This window comes from Myodes glareolus, chromosome 19 (genome assembly GCF_982192425.1).
Source record: "Myodes glareolus chromosome 19, mMyoGla1.1, whole genome shotgun sequence".
Taxonomy (NCBI): Eukaryota; Metazoa; Chordata; class Mammalia; order Rodentia; family Cricetidae; genus Myodes; species Myodes glareolus.
Window position 1 is genome coordinate 45,188,746 of NC_142044.1, and position 13,979 is coordinate 45,202,724.

Genomic DNA, 13,979 nt, shown 5'->3' on the forward strand with positions numbered 1-13,979 from the left:
CCCCCAGAGAGTGAGGACTGGGGAGGGCACATGCAGGGGTAGGCAGAGGAGCACGGCCAGCTGGAGACTAGAGCTTGCCTTTGTCCCATTTGGTCTCGAAGTCCTCTATGCCCCCTCCCTGTCCTCACATATGGTGCCGACTAGGAAGCACAGGCCACAGCTAAGCCCACCCACCCCACTTCCCAGAGCAGTTCAGAGAAGATGGACGGCTCTCTGCAGCTCCCCGCTGTCAGGAAGCACAGAGCATGGCCACAGATCGGATGGGGATGAGGGGTACTGGGGAACTAGAGCCCCGCAGACACGGATTTGGATCCTGGCTCTCCCACTCAAGAGCTGTGTGACTCTGAGCAGGTAACTTGGCTTCTCTGGGCTTCGGTAGCTCTTCTCCAGCAGGGGAAAAGGAAGAATGCCACCCTCACAGGGTGTGGCGGCACAGACCTCACACTTCCGGCTTAAGTGGCACACCCACAGCAGGACCCAGTTTGTTGTCAGTACCTCAGGTCTTTCCCTGACTGAGCAATGGGGTTGGTGCCACCTTGAAGTATCAACTGGTGGCCCAGCCTGGAGGCGTCCAGCGAGGTGCCCAGTTTGTGTGAGGGGCAGGCTGGAAGGGTCTTCTGCCCACATCTGTCTGCTCCTCCTCCCTGCCTGTTTGCAGACCCTTGGGAGAGACAGCCTACCGCCCCGGGTGCCTGAGTCCCTGAGTCCTTCCCTTTCATGGTCTGCTGACTATGGGCGGAGTCACCAGGGACCTCTGTGCTGAGTCCAGGATGGGGAGTAATTTGTAATCAGAGAACCTGATCCGAGATTGTGGGCCCTCACCCCAACGGTCTTCCTTTGTGTGGCCAACTAAATCCCCTCCTGCCGTCTTCCTATGGGACAGGGTTACCTGACCCCTTCCAGCGCTCCCAAAGACTCAGACTCATCCTAGCCCCTCCCTCCCTGGTCAAGCAGGAGGCCCAGGAGGGAGTCTGAAATCAACCCACGGGGTCAAGACAAGCAATTTATAGAGAAGAGAACCTGGAGGGCACATTTCAGGTGGAGCCGAGCCACGGCGTGTGACCTGGTTTCAGTTATTCTCAACTGGGTTCAGACAGGGTCACCCTAAAACATGCAGCTTTTGATTTGGGGTTACTGTCCTGCTCTTCGAGTCACCCTCTTCACATCCAGGTCCCCTTTCTGAGCTATGCTCCCGGGTACTGGCTTCCCCACACAGCCTAGACTCTTAGGTGACGACAGGAACTGCACTCAGTCCCCTTTCATGGATGGAGTAAACCAAGGCACAGAGATGAGGTTGACCCGAGCAGAACAGCTATTAAACAGGGACGAGACGGTACTCTGGACATCTCTGAGCTCCCCACCCCCATACACACACACACACACACACACACACACACACACACACACACGTGTATTCACTATTCTGCTGCTATCTAAAATGTCTGAGCAAGCAAAACTCAAATGAAAGAAATATACTCTTTTCCAGGGAGCTGAAAGATGAGAGAGGCATTTCCCAAAATGTGGATTAGCAAACAGGCAGACGGGGCTGACCAGTGGAAGGCTGAGGGGAAAGCAATACTCAGAACTGACCTGGATCCAATAAGCATTAGAGGGAGCTGCTATTGTCCATCCAGCATCAGGAGACCCCGTGGCTCTCAGAAGAGGAAGTGGCCCATGAATCCTCTATAGAGCAGTCTTGTAAACAAGGCTAACCAACAGTTCTCCCAGGGCGGACAGTGACCCTTTAAGCAGGAGGCAGATGAGAGGAATAACCTTGACAAATGCCTACTGAGGTGCAGAGGGGTTAGCACTTAAAGCTTCACCTCACCCCGGCTCACACCGCCTCTGCTCCAGCTGCCTGACCTCGCCTGTGAGCTCTCCGGAATCCACCAGCCCCTCCTGAGCCTTGGCTGGCTCGCGCTCGGCCTGCAACTCAATCCCTCCCAAGGCACTGAGAGTAGTAAGGGCCCAGGCGCGCTGATCAAAGGTATCCGCCCTGACTCAGGTCGATTTTCAAGGAAAACACTTTGATTCCCAGCTCCAAAAGAAAGCCGTTCCCACGGTCTTTCTATGAGGCCTGGGGTTTGCCCTCCGATCCATTCTGGCAGCTCTCAGAGCTGCGACTCTTTAAAGCTTCCTCTAAAGGGTCCCCAGGAAGACATAGACTGTGGCTGCTGGTTTGTCCCTAAGCCCCAGCCATGTGCCTGAGCGTGAATCTCAGGACACCGCGGGGCAGCCGGCCAGTCATTCATGACGTGGCAGGCAGTCGCCAAGTGGCTGGTGCAGGCGTTGGAAGGCGACCTTTGAACAGCGGGTGTCTTATGGAGTTTTTAGTGCTAATGTTCTCCAAATGCCACGCTCAGATTGACTGTCATGTCCTTCAACACCTCTGAATCACGGTTGCATACAGATGTGGCTTGGCTGCAGGCCCTGTCCACAGCCTGTCCGCATCCCATTCTCACGTTTCTAGACCTCAGACCCCAGAGTGCAGGACAGCCATACGAAGACTCACACAAAATGAGTGTTTTGTCGAAGGTTTGGCCTGGATTAAATGCACAAGTGTTGACTGGGGCTTCTCTAGTCGTGGCCTTCCTTACAAACCCCTTTACAGTATGGTGAGCAAGACCTGGGTCAGCTGGGGACTCGATGTCTCCCTTTTGACCCATCTGTACCCTCAAAAGGATGGGTAGAGACAGCGACAGAGCCAAGCGTGGGGACAGGACTCTTTCTTGTCTTTGCATGGGGGTTGGGTAAAATGCCTGAGGACTCCCGAGGGTCCTGAGAAGGGGGCTGAATGACACAGCTGGACCTGAAGCAATAGAAGGGAAGCCTCTGGGGCTGTAGAAACCCAGAGGACAGGACTTCACCCAGCTTGAGATGGGACAGGAGCTTTCTGGGAAAAGACCCGTGGACTGGGCCATTATTTTTCCGAATTATAATTCTTCAGGTCCCGCCCCCACCTCCTCCCTCCCTAAAAGTGAGACTGGCTCAGCGTAGAGATTCTGGAAACCACAGGGAAGGATCAAGAAGAAAGGCGGACTGTCTGCGGTTCGCCACCCTGACAGAGCAGCTGCGAACGTTTTTGATGTCTTTCTTTCCCATCTCCTTACCAGGCTGAACTTTGAAGGAAGAAAAGGGTAGGAGGCAGCCGGGGGGGGGGAGGGGCAGGCAGGAGCATTTTACGAAAGCTCTTGGGTAAATCTTCTAGAAGTTTCCCCACAGGGCGCTGTGTCGGGGCACTGAAGAGAAGCTGGTGAGAGAAAGGGTGAGCAGGGCATCAGGGTACGGAAGAGGTTGGAGGAGGTGGGGGGGGGGGGCGGGCGGGTAGCTAAAAACCAGGTATAGCCTCTGGGAGCTTTTACTTTAGAAGGGAAATGTCATTGCATTTTAGAAAGGGAACAAGAGAATACCACAGAGTTCTAACCAGTGGATCTGGGCTACCTACAACCTCCCCGGCATTGGTGATTCATCTGGCTTCTCCTTTCTTCCCTTCAGTCTGCCTTTAAAACACAGGCTCAGGCTTGGAGATGTAGCTCAGTTGGCAGAGTGCTTGCCTAGCATGCATGAAGCCCCAGGTTCAATCCTTAGCATGACATAAACCCCGTGTGGTAGAGCATGCCTATAATCACAGAAGTTGGACAGTAAAACCAGGAGGATCAGAAGTTCAAAGTCATCCTTGGCTGGCTACATAGCAAGTTTGAGGCCAGCCTGAGCTCCAAGAGACCCTATCCTTAAAAAAAAAAAAACCCAACTAACTACACTGTCGGGCAGTGATGTCGCACACCTTTAATCCCAGCACTCAGGAGGCAGAGGCAGGAGGATCTCTGTGAGTTCGAGGCCAGGCTGGTCTACAGAGCGAGTTCCAGGATGGGCTCCAAAACTACACATAGAAACCCTGTCTCAAAAAAACTAAAATAATAATAATAAAATAACCACACAATCTCCCATCCTGATCCCTCGATCTCAGTCCCCCCCAACTCCTACACTCCCTCAGTCTCCGACATAGGGCTCCTCTTTCCCTTCCCTCACCTCAGCTTTGCAGACTGTCTCTGTGAGCATCAGGAGAGCTGCAGAGACAATGGCGGTTGCTCTGTGATTCCCACTACTTCTGGTCTTGACTCCTGTCAGCTCTGTCTGCGGCTTCCCTTTTTTCTGGGATCTCTACCTGCCTGCGATCTTTGACATCTGCCGTTTTTCCTTACCTTGTCCACCTCCTAGGATCTTAAGATCCTTGGCACAGCCTAACGTGCCCTAGATAGGCTCAGCTGTCTCCTGAGCAGCAAGGGAGGGCCGTCTGCTGGAAGTGAGGCTGTGTGAACAGTTCACTGTCTCTCTCCTGGTCCTCGGGCTCCTCGGCATGAGAAGGTCTAAGGAGGGCACTTGGTTCGACAAAGGCTACACATATTTTGGATGTAGGCCTATGCTCACCCTGACTTAATGACACAGCCTGCATAGTAGAGGCCATGGCCCGCTTCTGCTGGCTCAGCAACAACAGGTGGGGTGTGGTTTGCCCTTCCGTTCTCTAGAGTGCATGCCATCCTCAGACCGAATAGGAGCAGATGTCCAACCACTTCCAAGCACCCCGCTAGACCACAACACCTATAAAAAAATCCCAAGTACAGTCACCTATCAAATAGATGGTGAAACCAGAAGCCCCTCATGTCCCAGCCACAAGTCCCCACAGGATGCCAGGTCAGGGCCCAGTCATCTCGGGCCTGCAACTCCTCATCTGGGACAGGCTCTATGTTGATTACACCCTCAGAGCGGATGGGGCCTGGTACAGCCTTCCAGAGGCTCTGATAGTGTGTCCGGAGACCAAGAGTGACTCTCTGTCACCTACAGGGGGTCTGGGAAGACTCTAGTAAGACCCCAGACTCTGAGGTACCCAGGCACAGAGGAGAAGGTGGTATGGGGGAGATGCTGGGCGCAGAGGAGTCCAGTGGGCAGGGTATACACTCATTCCATACTGGGAAGTAAGCACCGAGCCACACAATTCACTGTGCCCACGTTTGAGGTTTCACACCCTCAGTGAGGGTGTTAGCGGTACCAAACATGACTTCCTGCCATTGTTAGCAAGAGGTTTGCATGAGAAGCTGTCAGATACCTCAGCGGGATGGGAAGGGAGGTGGTGAGCAAGTCAGGTAACTTGGCCAAAGTCTCCTGAGAACTCAAATCCATGCTGGCCAGGCCAACTTCACCAGGCTTTCATGAACTTCATCTGCCAACTTCAAGTCTTCCCTGACCTCCTCAGGCTCATCTGGAGTTTTCCCTCCCCTTCTTCTGGCCTCAGTTGCCACTCCAGCGCCCGATGGTCATAACCCTACCACAGTAAACCTGGGCTAAAGTCACCAGGAGCAAGGAAGGGCAGGTCCCAAGCTCACTTGCGAGTCTCTCCAACACCTGTCAACTCCCACTTGCAATACCCAAGAGACTTTAGGCCAGAGCAGAAGCAGGCCAGATGGTGTAAGAGCACATTCGGCCCCGGGTCTAACCAGGATGAACAAATATCCCAAACCCTGGGGAAAGCTGGGCTGTCTGAGGCTGATGAGCTTAATTTGGCTGCTGTTGTTACTGTTTTCTGAGCATCCCCTGGGTGCCGAGCACGGTTCTGGGAGTCACAGATGTAAAGCCCTATCCTGTGGACATTCCATATCCAGCCACACAGGATGACAGAGTAGCTTCAGTGGGAGCATGTGCCCTGGAGCCCAGTACATAGGGATGCACAGAGGCACACAGACACACCTGGAGACCATGCCCGTATTCACAGCCCTAAACAGGATGGCCCTGAAATGCCCAGCTTGACTACAGACAAGCAGTGTGCTCACTTCGCAGGATACTCTACAGCAGGTGTCCACACAACATGGCAGGCTGGTGGGCCATATTGGTTGTGTCCCAGCTACTCCGCCATCACAGATGGTCTATGAACAGAAAGCACTGCTGTGTCCCAGGAAAACTTAGTTATGGACATGGGAATTTGAACTTGGCATAATAGTCATGTCACAAAATATTTTTCTTTTGCTCTCTCCCCCGATCCCAAACTTTTGAAACATATGAAAAATCCCTCATAACACTCTTAGGCCATATCAAGGAGGTGGCGAGCTGGTCTAGGGGCCATAGCCCAACACTGTGACTCTGTAGCAGAGACAAATGCCACCTACCTCTTATCAGCTGGATATACCTTAAAAGGCATAATGTTGAGTCAAAGAGACACACCACAGAAGAACATACACAGTAGCATTTAAATCAGATCAAGTTCAAAAGCAGATAAACTAGGCTCCCACATGCTTCAGTGTGTATGAGTTTCCATTCCCAGTGGTGAGGCAAGAGAAACAACTCTACCATAGTGACTTTGTGCTAAATGATGAAAGTATAAAGGTCCAGGCTTACCTAGCACCCCCATGTCCACAGTCATTCAGAAGAGAAGAATACCTCTAAGGGAAGAAACAGTCTCTGGAAGAATGTTCTAGAATATTCCAGAATGTTCTCTCTCTTGCCCCGTGTCTCAATCACGCCACATGTTTTTGGGGGATTGTATTTGTTATTCTTCACTGCACTTTTCAGTATGTGTATTTTATTTCATGGTTACAATGAAGAAGCCATCGAGGACAGGACCTATTGGGACGGTGCCTGAACCTCCGCCAGACAGGCATTATAATCGGCTGGCAAAGGCTCACATCCCACCGCTCTGGGAGAATTTCCTCTTCAGTCAACAGAACCTCTCACTGTTTCTTTCCCCGGCTTTGTCTTCTGGCATCCCGGCCTTTCCATGCTGTGCCTGTGTGCCATCTCACCTGTTCTGCTCCTCTGGATCCAGCCCCCAGCCGATGCCCTCTCCGGCAGGCAGTCTTTCCAGCTCAACCTGAGCCCACCTCAGCAGTGCGCTGCCTCTCTGCAGGCCCCTGCCTCCCAAGCTCTTTATTGGGATTAAACGAAGATGAAAGGCAGGGGCTAGTGGTGACAGAGGCTGGAGGGGCAGGAAGGGAGGCAGGAAGCCTTCACTTGCAGAAGGCAGTGCTACTATTCATGTTTGGGAACAAAGGGAGTGGTGACATCTGAGGCCAGAGAGCACAGTCAGACGCACGCGTGAACTCCATCTGGGTCCTGTTCCCTAGGACAAGTCTCATGATCTCCACCCAGCTGCGAGAGCGGGCCTGGGACTTGTTCACATCTGTTCCCCATGGCGTCTAGAGACCTGTGGCCTCGGAGGCCTGGCAAGCCACTTCAATTCACTTCCTCCTCCATGGGTATTTGAGAGAGAAATCAGTAAAGCTCCAAGCTTAAAAACAGTCAAAAGAGAAAAGGGGAGGACATTTGTCAAAGACACCGAGGCCGAGACACAAGCAGATTATCCCAGGTCACACAGCAGTCAAAAGACGCATTTGAATCCCAGCATTTGAAAAACTGAGGCAGGAAGATGGATGGAGAGTTTGAGGCCAGTCAGGGCTGTACGACAAGTTCCAAGCTATATCTTGAAATCTGTCTCAAGAAAAGAAAGAAGGGCTAGCAAGATGGCTCGGTGGGTAAAGGCACTTATGGGTTAATCTTGGCAACCTGAGTTCGATCCCCCAGAACCCGTGTAAAAGTGGAAAGAGAGAACTGGCTCCACAATGCTGCCCTCTGATCTGTGAGAAAAACTTGCACCACATACCCAAACAATAATAATAATAATAAATAAAATAAGAGGGAGGAAGAAGAAGGAAGGAAGAGTAAAAGAGGGAGGAGGAAGAGAAGGAGGACTCTTAGAGTATCAGGTATGGTGAGGCAAGCCTGTAATTCCAGCACTTAGGAAGAAGCTGAGACAGGAGGATTGCCATAAGTTGGTGGCTATTTAGGAAGCCCTGTTTAATGAACCAGACACGCACACACACACACACACACACACACACACACACACACAGAGAGAGAGAGAGAGAGAGAGAGAGAACTCTTGTGTACATGGATGTATGGGAGAGCCCTTAAAGCTTGTAGTAGGGGTTTGGGGGAAGAGCAGAAGCTGTGATGGGCAGGGGCAGGACTAAGAGAGGGGCTGTGTGTTCCTGTAATCAGCTTCAGAAGCGAGGGAGCAGGCTTTCCTTTCTTATGCAAGAGCAGGAAGAACTTCTCTATGGCAGAGGGTTTGTTGTAACACAGGGGGAAAAATCTGTTTCTGTTTTTGTTTGTAGCTCACCCTATTTCAAACCAGCTTCCTGCTGCTGCAGTGGCTTGGCCAGCAAAGCTTCCTCCAACTCAGTCTTTGGAGGGGAGAACCACACAGAGAAAAGATGGGAACTTGGGGGACAGTAAGTTAAACTGACTAAGTGGGGCTTTCTTTTCTTCTTATTTTAAGGTAGGGAATGAGGGTTGTTGAGGCAGGATCTCACTCTGTGGCCCAAGCTAGTCTGGAACTAACAGCAATTATCCTGTCTCAGATTCCCAAGTCCTAGGATTATAGGCACGGGCCACAACACCTCGCATAAGTGAAAGTTCAAACACACTGTCAGCAACAGGCACTGTCTATTTTTTTGGCTGGTTTTACATAGGCCTGGGGTGAGCAGTGTGGCACAGCATTGAAGAAGACAGACCTCAGGATTTGTACCCCAGCCTGCTATAGAGGCTGCACAAATTGGACCCTGCCTCCCCAATGTAATGTTCCTACGGAGAATGTTCTTTGTCAAGAAAGTAACAGGACCAGAAGAGCCTTCTGGACAAGGTTCTGGCTGGGCCAAAGCTGAGTCTGAAAATGACCCTAGCCTATAGCCTAACCTCTGTTCTACTGCTTGACTTCATGTGGACAGACCTCCGTGGGTTTGTCTCCCGCTCAGTGAATGGGGGTGGAGGACATTCAGTGCTGGGTCTATGTGAAGGTTCAGTAAACGCTAATTCCTGGTTATCAGGAGAACTGTTTGTGACATAAATGGAAAGGGGGATGTGACGCAATCAGGGCAGAAGCAACTCCTCGTCACCTCCTCAATGTCAAAGCGGCACTGGGGAGGGGCCCCAGTGGGAAAAACGCTTGCAGCACAAGTGTAAGGACCTGAGTTCAAATCCCTAGAATTCACATAAGTCACAGTAGCATGTGTCTATAACCCTATTGTTCCTGCCACAAGACTGGGGGACACAAACAGAATCCTTGGAAGCATGCAGGTCAGCCAGCCTGGCGTACGCAGCAGTGTCAGGACAAGCAGACACACAGAGAGAAATGCTGTACCAAACAAGGTGGAAGGCAAGGATGGACACCTGAGGCGAGCCTCTGACCTCTGCACACTCACCACGGCACATACACACTCTTACCAACGAAATAAACAGAAGTCAAACTGAGAAGGAAGAGCGTTCAGTTTCCACAGTGGAATACCTTGGATCAGTCACGTGCCAGCTGCTAGCCAGGCCAGGACAAGGGCAGAGCACCTGGCAGATCTTCCCCAGCACTTCCAGGGAGTGGTGCTAGCTATCCTGAGAAGGACACGCTTGGAGCTCCACTGGCCTAGACAAACTTGCTCCTACCCCACAGCCTGCTTTGGATCCAGACTTTCCCAATTCCAAGGGAGCCTGGAATCAGGAAAAGGCAACAGTGTTGGCCCTGGGGAGACTCAGTCGGGTCAAAATCCTTGGCCTCTGGCTGTGTTTCTGGAAGTGGGAAGTGTGGCCCCTCTCTAGTGACCTTAACAGCAACTGTGCCCCCAGGCACCATGCCCTGGCTGGCTACCATCCTGTCTGTGTCCTCTACAGTGAACCAACCACCAACAATAGCACCCAGGGCAGCTCTGCCACCTGACAGATTCACCATGAGAAGTCTGCCAAAACACCCATGTCAGAGCTGTTTTTCCCTGTGCAGATTCCTCTCCTGACCTCAAAACCCGCACCCACCCTCCTTGTTTAAGGACCAGGGGCCCAAGCTATGCTGTCAGGGAAGCTGTTAACACCGCAGTGAAGACACGGGCGCTGTCCCCCACCCCTTCAAACGCCACCTTGGCGAGGCATTAGCTAAACATCTCCTGAGTCCCCAAAGGCTTCCCCTGTGAAGTCTACAATGTTCAAAAGCAACCAGCAAATCCCCAGAGACAGGTTCCGAGAATTAGCTACTCCCACTGGATGAAAGCCACTCTGATGTGCGTGAACAAGAGGACGTGGGGAGGAGACAGACTTGCCTGCTAGCTGCAGGGTCCAGGGCACCAGCAGCAAACGGAGGAACCACCAAGCTGGGAGGCAGCTGGGAGGATGCAGGCATCCCACCCCAGCCCCACACCGCGGAAACCAGCTCTCCATCCAACGCAGCGGAGCAGCCACTGTGAACGGGACACTTCATCAAAGACTTTCTTCCTCTTTAGCTCACTGGAGGCTCTGGCCCCTGCCGGCAGCCACAGTTCCCTTTTGTGTCCCATCAAGTTCCTCCTCTGGACGCCTTTCTGCTTCCTCAAGCTGTTCCTCCCCTTAACTCCGACTTCCCCCTGAAATAGTGGGGGCAGCCTTAGTGGGAGTTCCAACAGATAAGCAGCCTGGGACTCCAACTTGTCAAGCCACACAGTAGGAAAAGAGCTAGGGGGTGGGGACCTAGGCCTCCCCAGGCCAACTTTCTGACTTCCTAGGCCCCTTGCAGTACAGGCCCCCATCCAGGAAATAGCGGTGCTCTTTGGGTTGGTACCTTACACTTCTAAAACCCTGAAACTGACCACCGTCCCACCTACTCAGATGTCTTCTCTGTAATGTTCCTGCACCCCTTGATAAGGTATCCTGAAGACTAGGGTTTCTTTGGAGTGGGGGTGGCTGAAGCATAGGGGAGGGGAAGGATACAGTGGAGGAGAGGAAGCTGACTGCAAGGCCGAAGGGCCTGAGCCACTTGTCCCAGCCTCCGCGGGAACCTAACACCTCCAGGTGTAAGAGAAGGCACTGGCCAAGTAGGGCCTGGTAAGGCTCTTCAGAGAAACTCCTCTTGGTTCACCTTAACTGTCCCCATGCCTCCTGGAGGTTTCCCTAACCTGGGTTCACCCCATGCTCTCAAAATGAGACACAGGCACTGCTTTCCCATGACCTCTGCTCTCACTAGCCCCACCTTTCTAGGGGTGTCAGCACAGGGGCCCAGCACAGTGACGATCTACTGCCAACCCTTAGCAGACCAGGGAGAACTCTTGTGATCCTGGAGCCTTGTGTCTGTCTGGGACCTGAGTGGCAGGGGTTGAGCAGGCAGGTGGAGGAAATCAACAGGAAGGGGGCTGAGTGCCAGACCTGCTGAGCACTGGCTTTTCTCATTAGTGCCATCAACCTGAGAGAGAGAGGCCTGCACAACCCCCACCCACCAATGAGAAACTGCAGCCTCAAGTCGTGCATGAAGCAACTTGTCCACAATATGGACAAGTCTGGGGCACGAACTGGAAGGCCAGACAGAATGATACCTGGACTTTCTTTGCCATTTCAGACACCACGGTGGAGGTTGGGCGCATGGCTGAGGTCCCACGACGTCACCTCGGGGCTTGTGTTAGTGTCTTGCCTAAATCCCTCCCCTTTGGCCTCCGCATAGTAACAGTGGAAGCTGCAGGGTGTTCGGGAGCAGGAACCCCGAGGCTGGAGTGTAGAGGCAAGCTGCCGTAGGCCACCCACCCGCTGAGGAAGACATGAGCAGGAGAAGATGCATCGTGAAGGGGCGGGCCGGGACCCAGGAGGTATTGGCTGTTGATCCATCAAGGTGATACATGATCGCGGGTGTCACAGCGAAGCACGGATAATCTGCTTCATGCCGCTCCCCAGCTCCTGCGGGGAGCAGGTTGTCTAAGCACTCGGGTGCCATGGTGATAGACGTCATGTTAATGCCTCGGTGCACACAGGGAGCATTTGAAAGGCTTCGGGCTGTGCCTCCGTGAGTTCCCTCATGACTTGGCACCTGTGTGTGAAGCACAGCACCCAGCTTCTTCAACACTCATGTTGCCCCCGTGCCTGCCCAGGTGCCAGCTCACTGCTCCCGTCTGCCTGCGCTCGGCGCTGCTTGGCATCCCTGAGACAAGCCTCGGTCCCTCATAGCCTACCTGCACCTCCGCTGCAGGCAGTCGGGGGTGGAGGGGGCTCATGGGACCCTCTTGCACACCTAACAAGTCATTCGCTCTCCTGTCCCCTGCAGGCCTTCAGTTCTACAGACTTCGTGCCTGAGAAGGATGCTTGCTCAGAGGTCAAGGGCTGCCCAGGCTCCAGGTGGGGCTGATGAGGCCCACACCTACACCACAGCGGTGCAGCTCAGCTAGGCCTGCAAGAATGAAGGGTGAGACACTGGATCACTGTAGGGTTTTTGATCTCCTGGAGGAGAGAGCCCCTCTGACCCAGGTGACAACATGAAGGAAATTAAACCATAGCCCATTCAGAAGCCTAATGGTCACCACAACTTCCTGTCACCTGCCCAGCTTCCTGTCACCCGGTGCTGAGAATGGCAGACCAGCTGGACTCCATTCCATTCGTTGGCTTTTCCTGGAGCCACGAACAAACAGAATGAAGGCCCGGATGGTATTGAAGAGGAAGACAGGAAAGATTGAGGCGTCACAGCTCTGGGCTATGCCTTTGAGCTTGACTCTGTAGATGACCTCACTGGGGACCACACCTCTTGGTCATGGCTTGAGTCTTGCTACGCATCCACCCACTTACCCCACCATCTACCCTTTACATCTCACTGGGCACATCCTCTACCTAAACCGCTGGCCTTCCGAACAGATACAGAAGGGTAAGAGAGCCCGGCTCTGAGGAGTCCTGTCTACAGGGAACCAGATCAATTCAGGATGACTGTGTGGCCCAGCCTAGCTGTTGATGCCAAACATCCCCAAGCCTATGCAGCAGGTACACAGATTGCTCCCATTTTATAGATGCAGAAACTGAGACACAGGCAAGACAAAGGAGTTTCTAGCCAGTAGTTTAGTCCGGTGGCTCTCAAGCTTCCTAACACTGTGACCCTTTAATATAGTTCCTCATGAAGTGGTGACCCCCCAGCCATAAAATTAATTTTGTTGTTACTTCATAACTGTAATTTTCCTACTGTTATGAATTGTAATGTAAATATCTGTGGTTTCTGATGGTCTTAGGCAACCCTGTGGAAGGGTCTTCTGACCCGAGAGGGAGAGGTCGTGACTCACAGGTTGAGAATAGGGGCACTAGACTGAGTACCTGAAGAGTCGAACAGCACACAGAGCAGAGGGATGTCAGGGAAAGAGCAAAGCATGGTGGGCTCCTAGGAGGGCTTTGTGGACAGCCCTGCAGGGCATGGTCTCTCGCAGTACCCCACGGGCACCTGTATACTAAGACCAAAACTTCCTAGGAAGGACGGAGTCACCAGCCTTCATGTTCCGTTTACTTCACAAATGTTTCTTGTGTGTCAGGCAGTGAAGATATAAAACCTAAATCAGAATTTTGCCCTCAGAATGTCCCAAGAAAAACAGACCCCAGAAAGGGAGTTTGGACCCAACTGCTGCTGCCTGGCCTGAGTTTGGAGGATCCTCTCCCAGAGGCAGAAGTGGCAGGACAAGAGATCCCTGGACCAGCTTCACGTCACCTCTTTCTCCCCAAGACTTCAGCTCCCAAGAAATCTATCAGCAAGGAGACCTTGGCCAAGAGTGGCCCTCTGTTCTGTCCTGGTAGTTAAAACAAAAGTGATCTATTCTGTTGGTCCTAGGGACACTTCTGTCTAGGATGTCAGAGGGACATCCCCCTGTCCTGCCAGTACCTCGTGTGCCCAACAGGGGCAAGGGCAACCTTCTGTCCTAGGAACACTGGGCTTGCATTTGGGAAGGACCCTCTCCGGTACAGTGTAACTGATCTGCAGTTAGGTGCTGCAGGCCTCGGGCTGAGCCAACCATCGGCCCCACAGGTCTGAACGGGTCCTCACCAACACCAGGCAAGGGAACTGTCAATGACTCCAGAATGGACGTTGATACAATCATGTGTTGATCCTCAGTGGGCCACCTCCTTACCTAGGAGGGAATGAACTCTGCCACTGGAAGCAGGCAAGCCCATCTGGGACTCATCACCCCGCA

At 52.8% G+C, this 13,979-nt stretch overlaps 1 protein-coding gene across 4 annotated transcripts in view; it reads right to left on the reverse strand.

The window, feature by feature from the left end:
• Positions 1–10,355, reverse strand: part of Nfam1 (NFAT activating protein with ITAM motif 1) — a 31,707-nt gene extending 21,352 nt beyond the window's left edge. The window contains exon 1 of one of the 4 annotated variants that reach the window (XM_048445017.3): positions 10,125–10,355. In XM_048445017.3, coding sequence (XP_048300974.2) covers positions 10,125–10,282 — 158 coding nt within the window. In that variant the 5' untranslated portion in view covers positions 10,283–10,355. Of the gene's footprint in view, positions 1–1,590; positions 2,176–10,124 lie in introns of those variants that run through there. The other 3 variants (XM_048445014.3, XM_085678493.2, XM_085678495.2) reach the window with 3 other exon arrangements.
• Between the last annotated feature and the right edge of the window lie 3,624 nt (positions 10,356–13,979).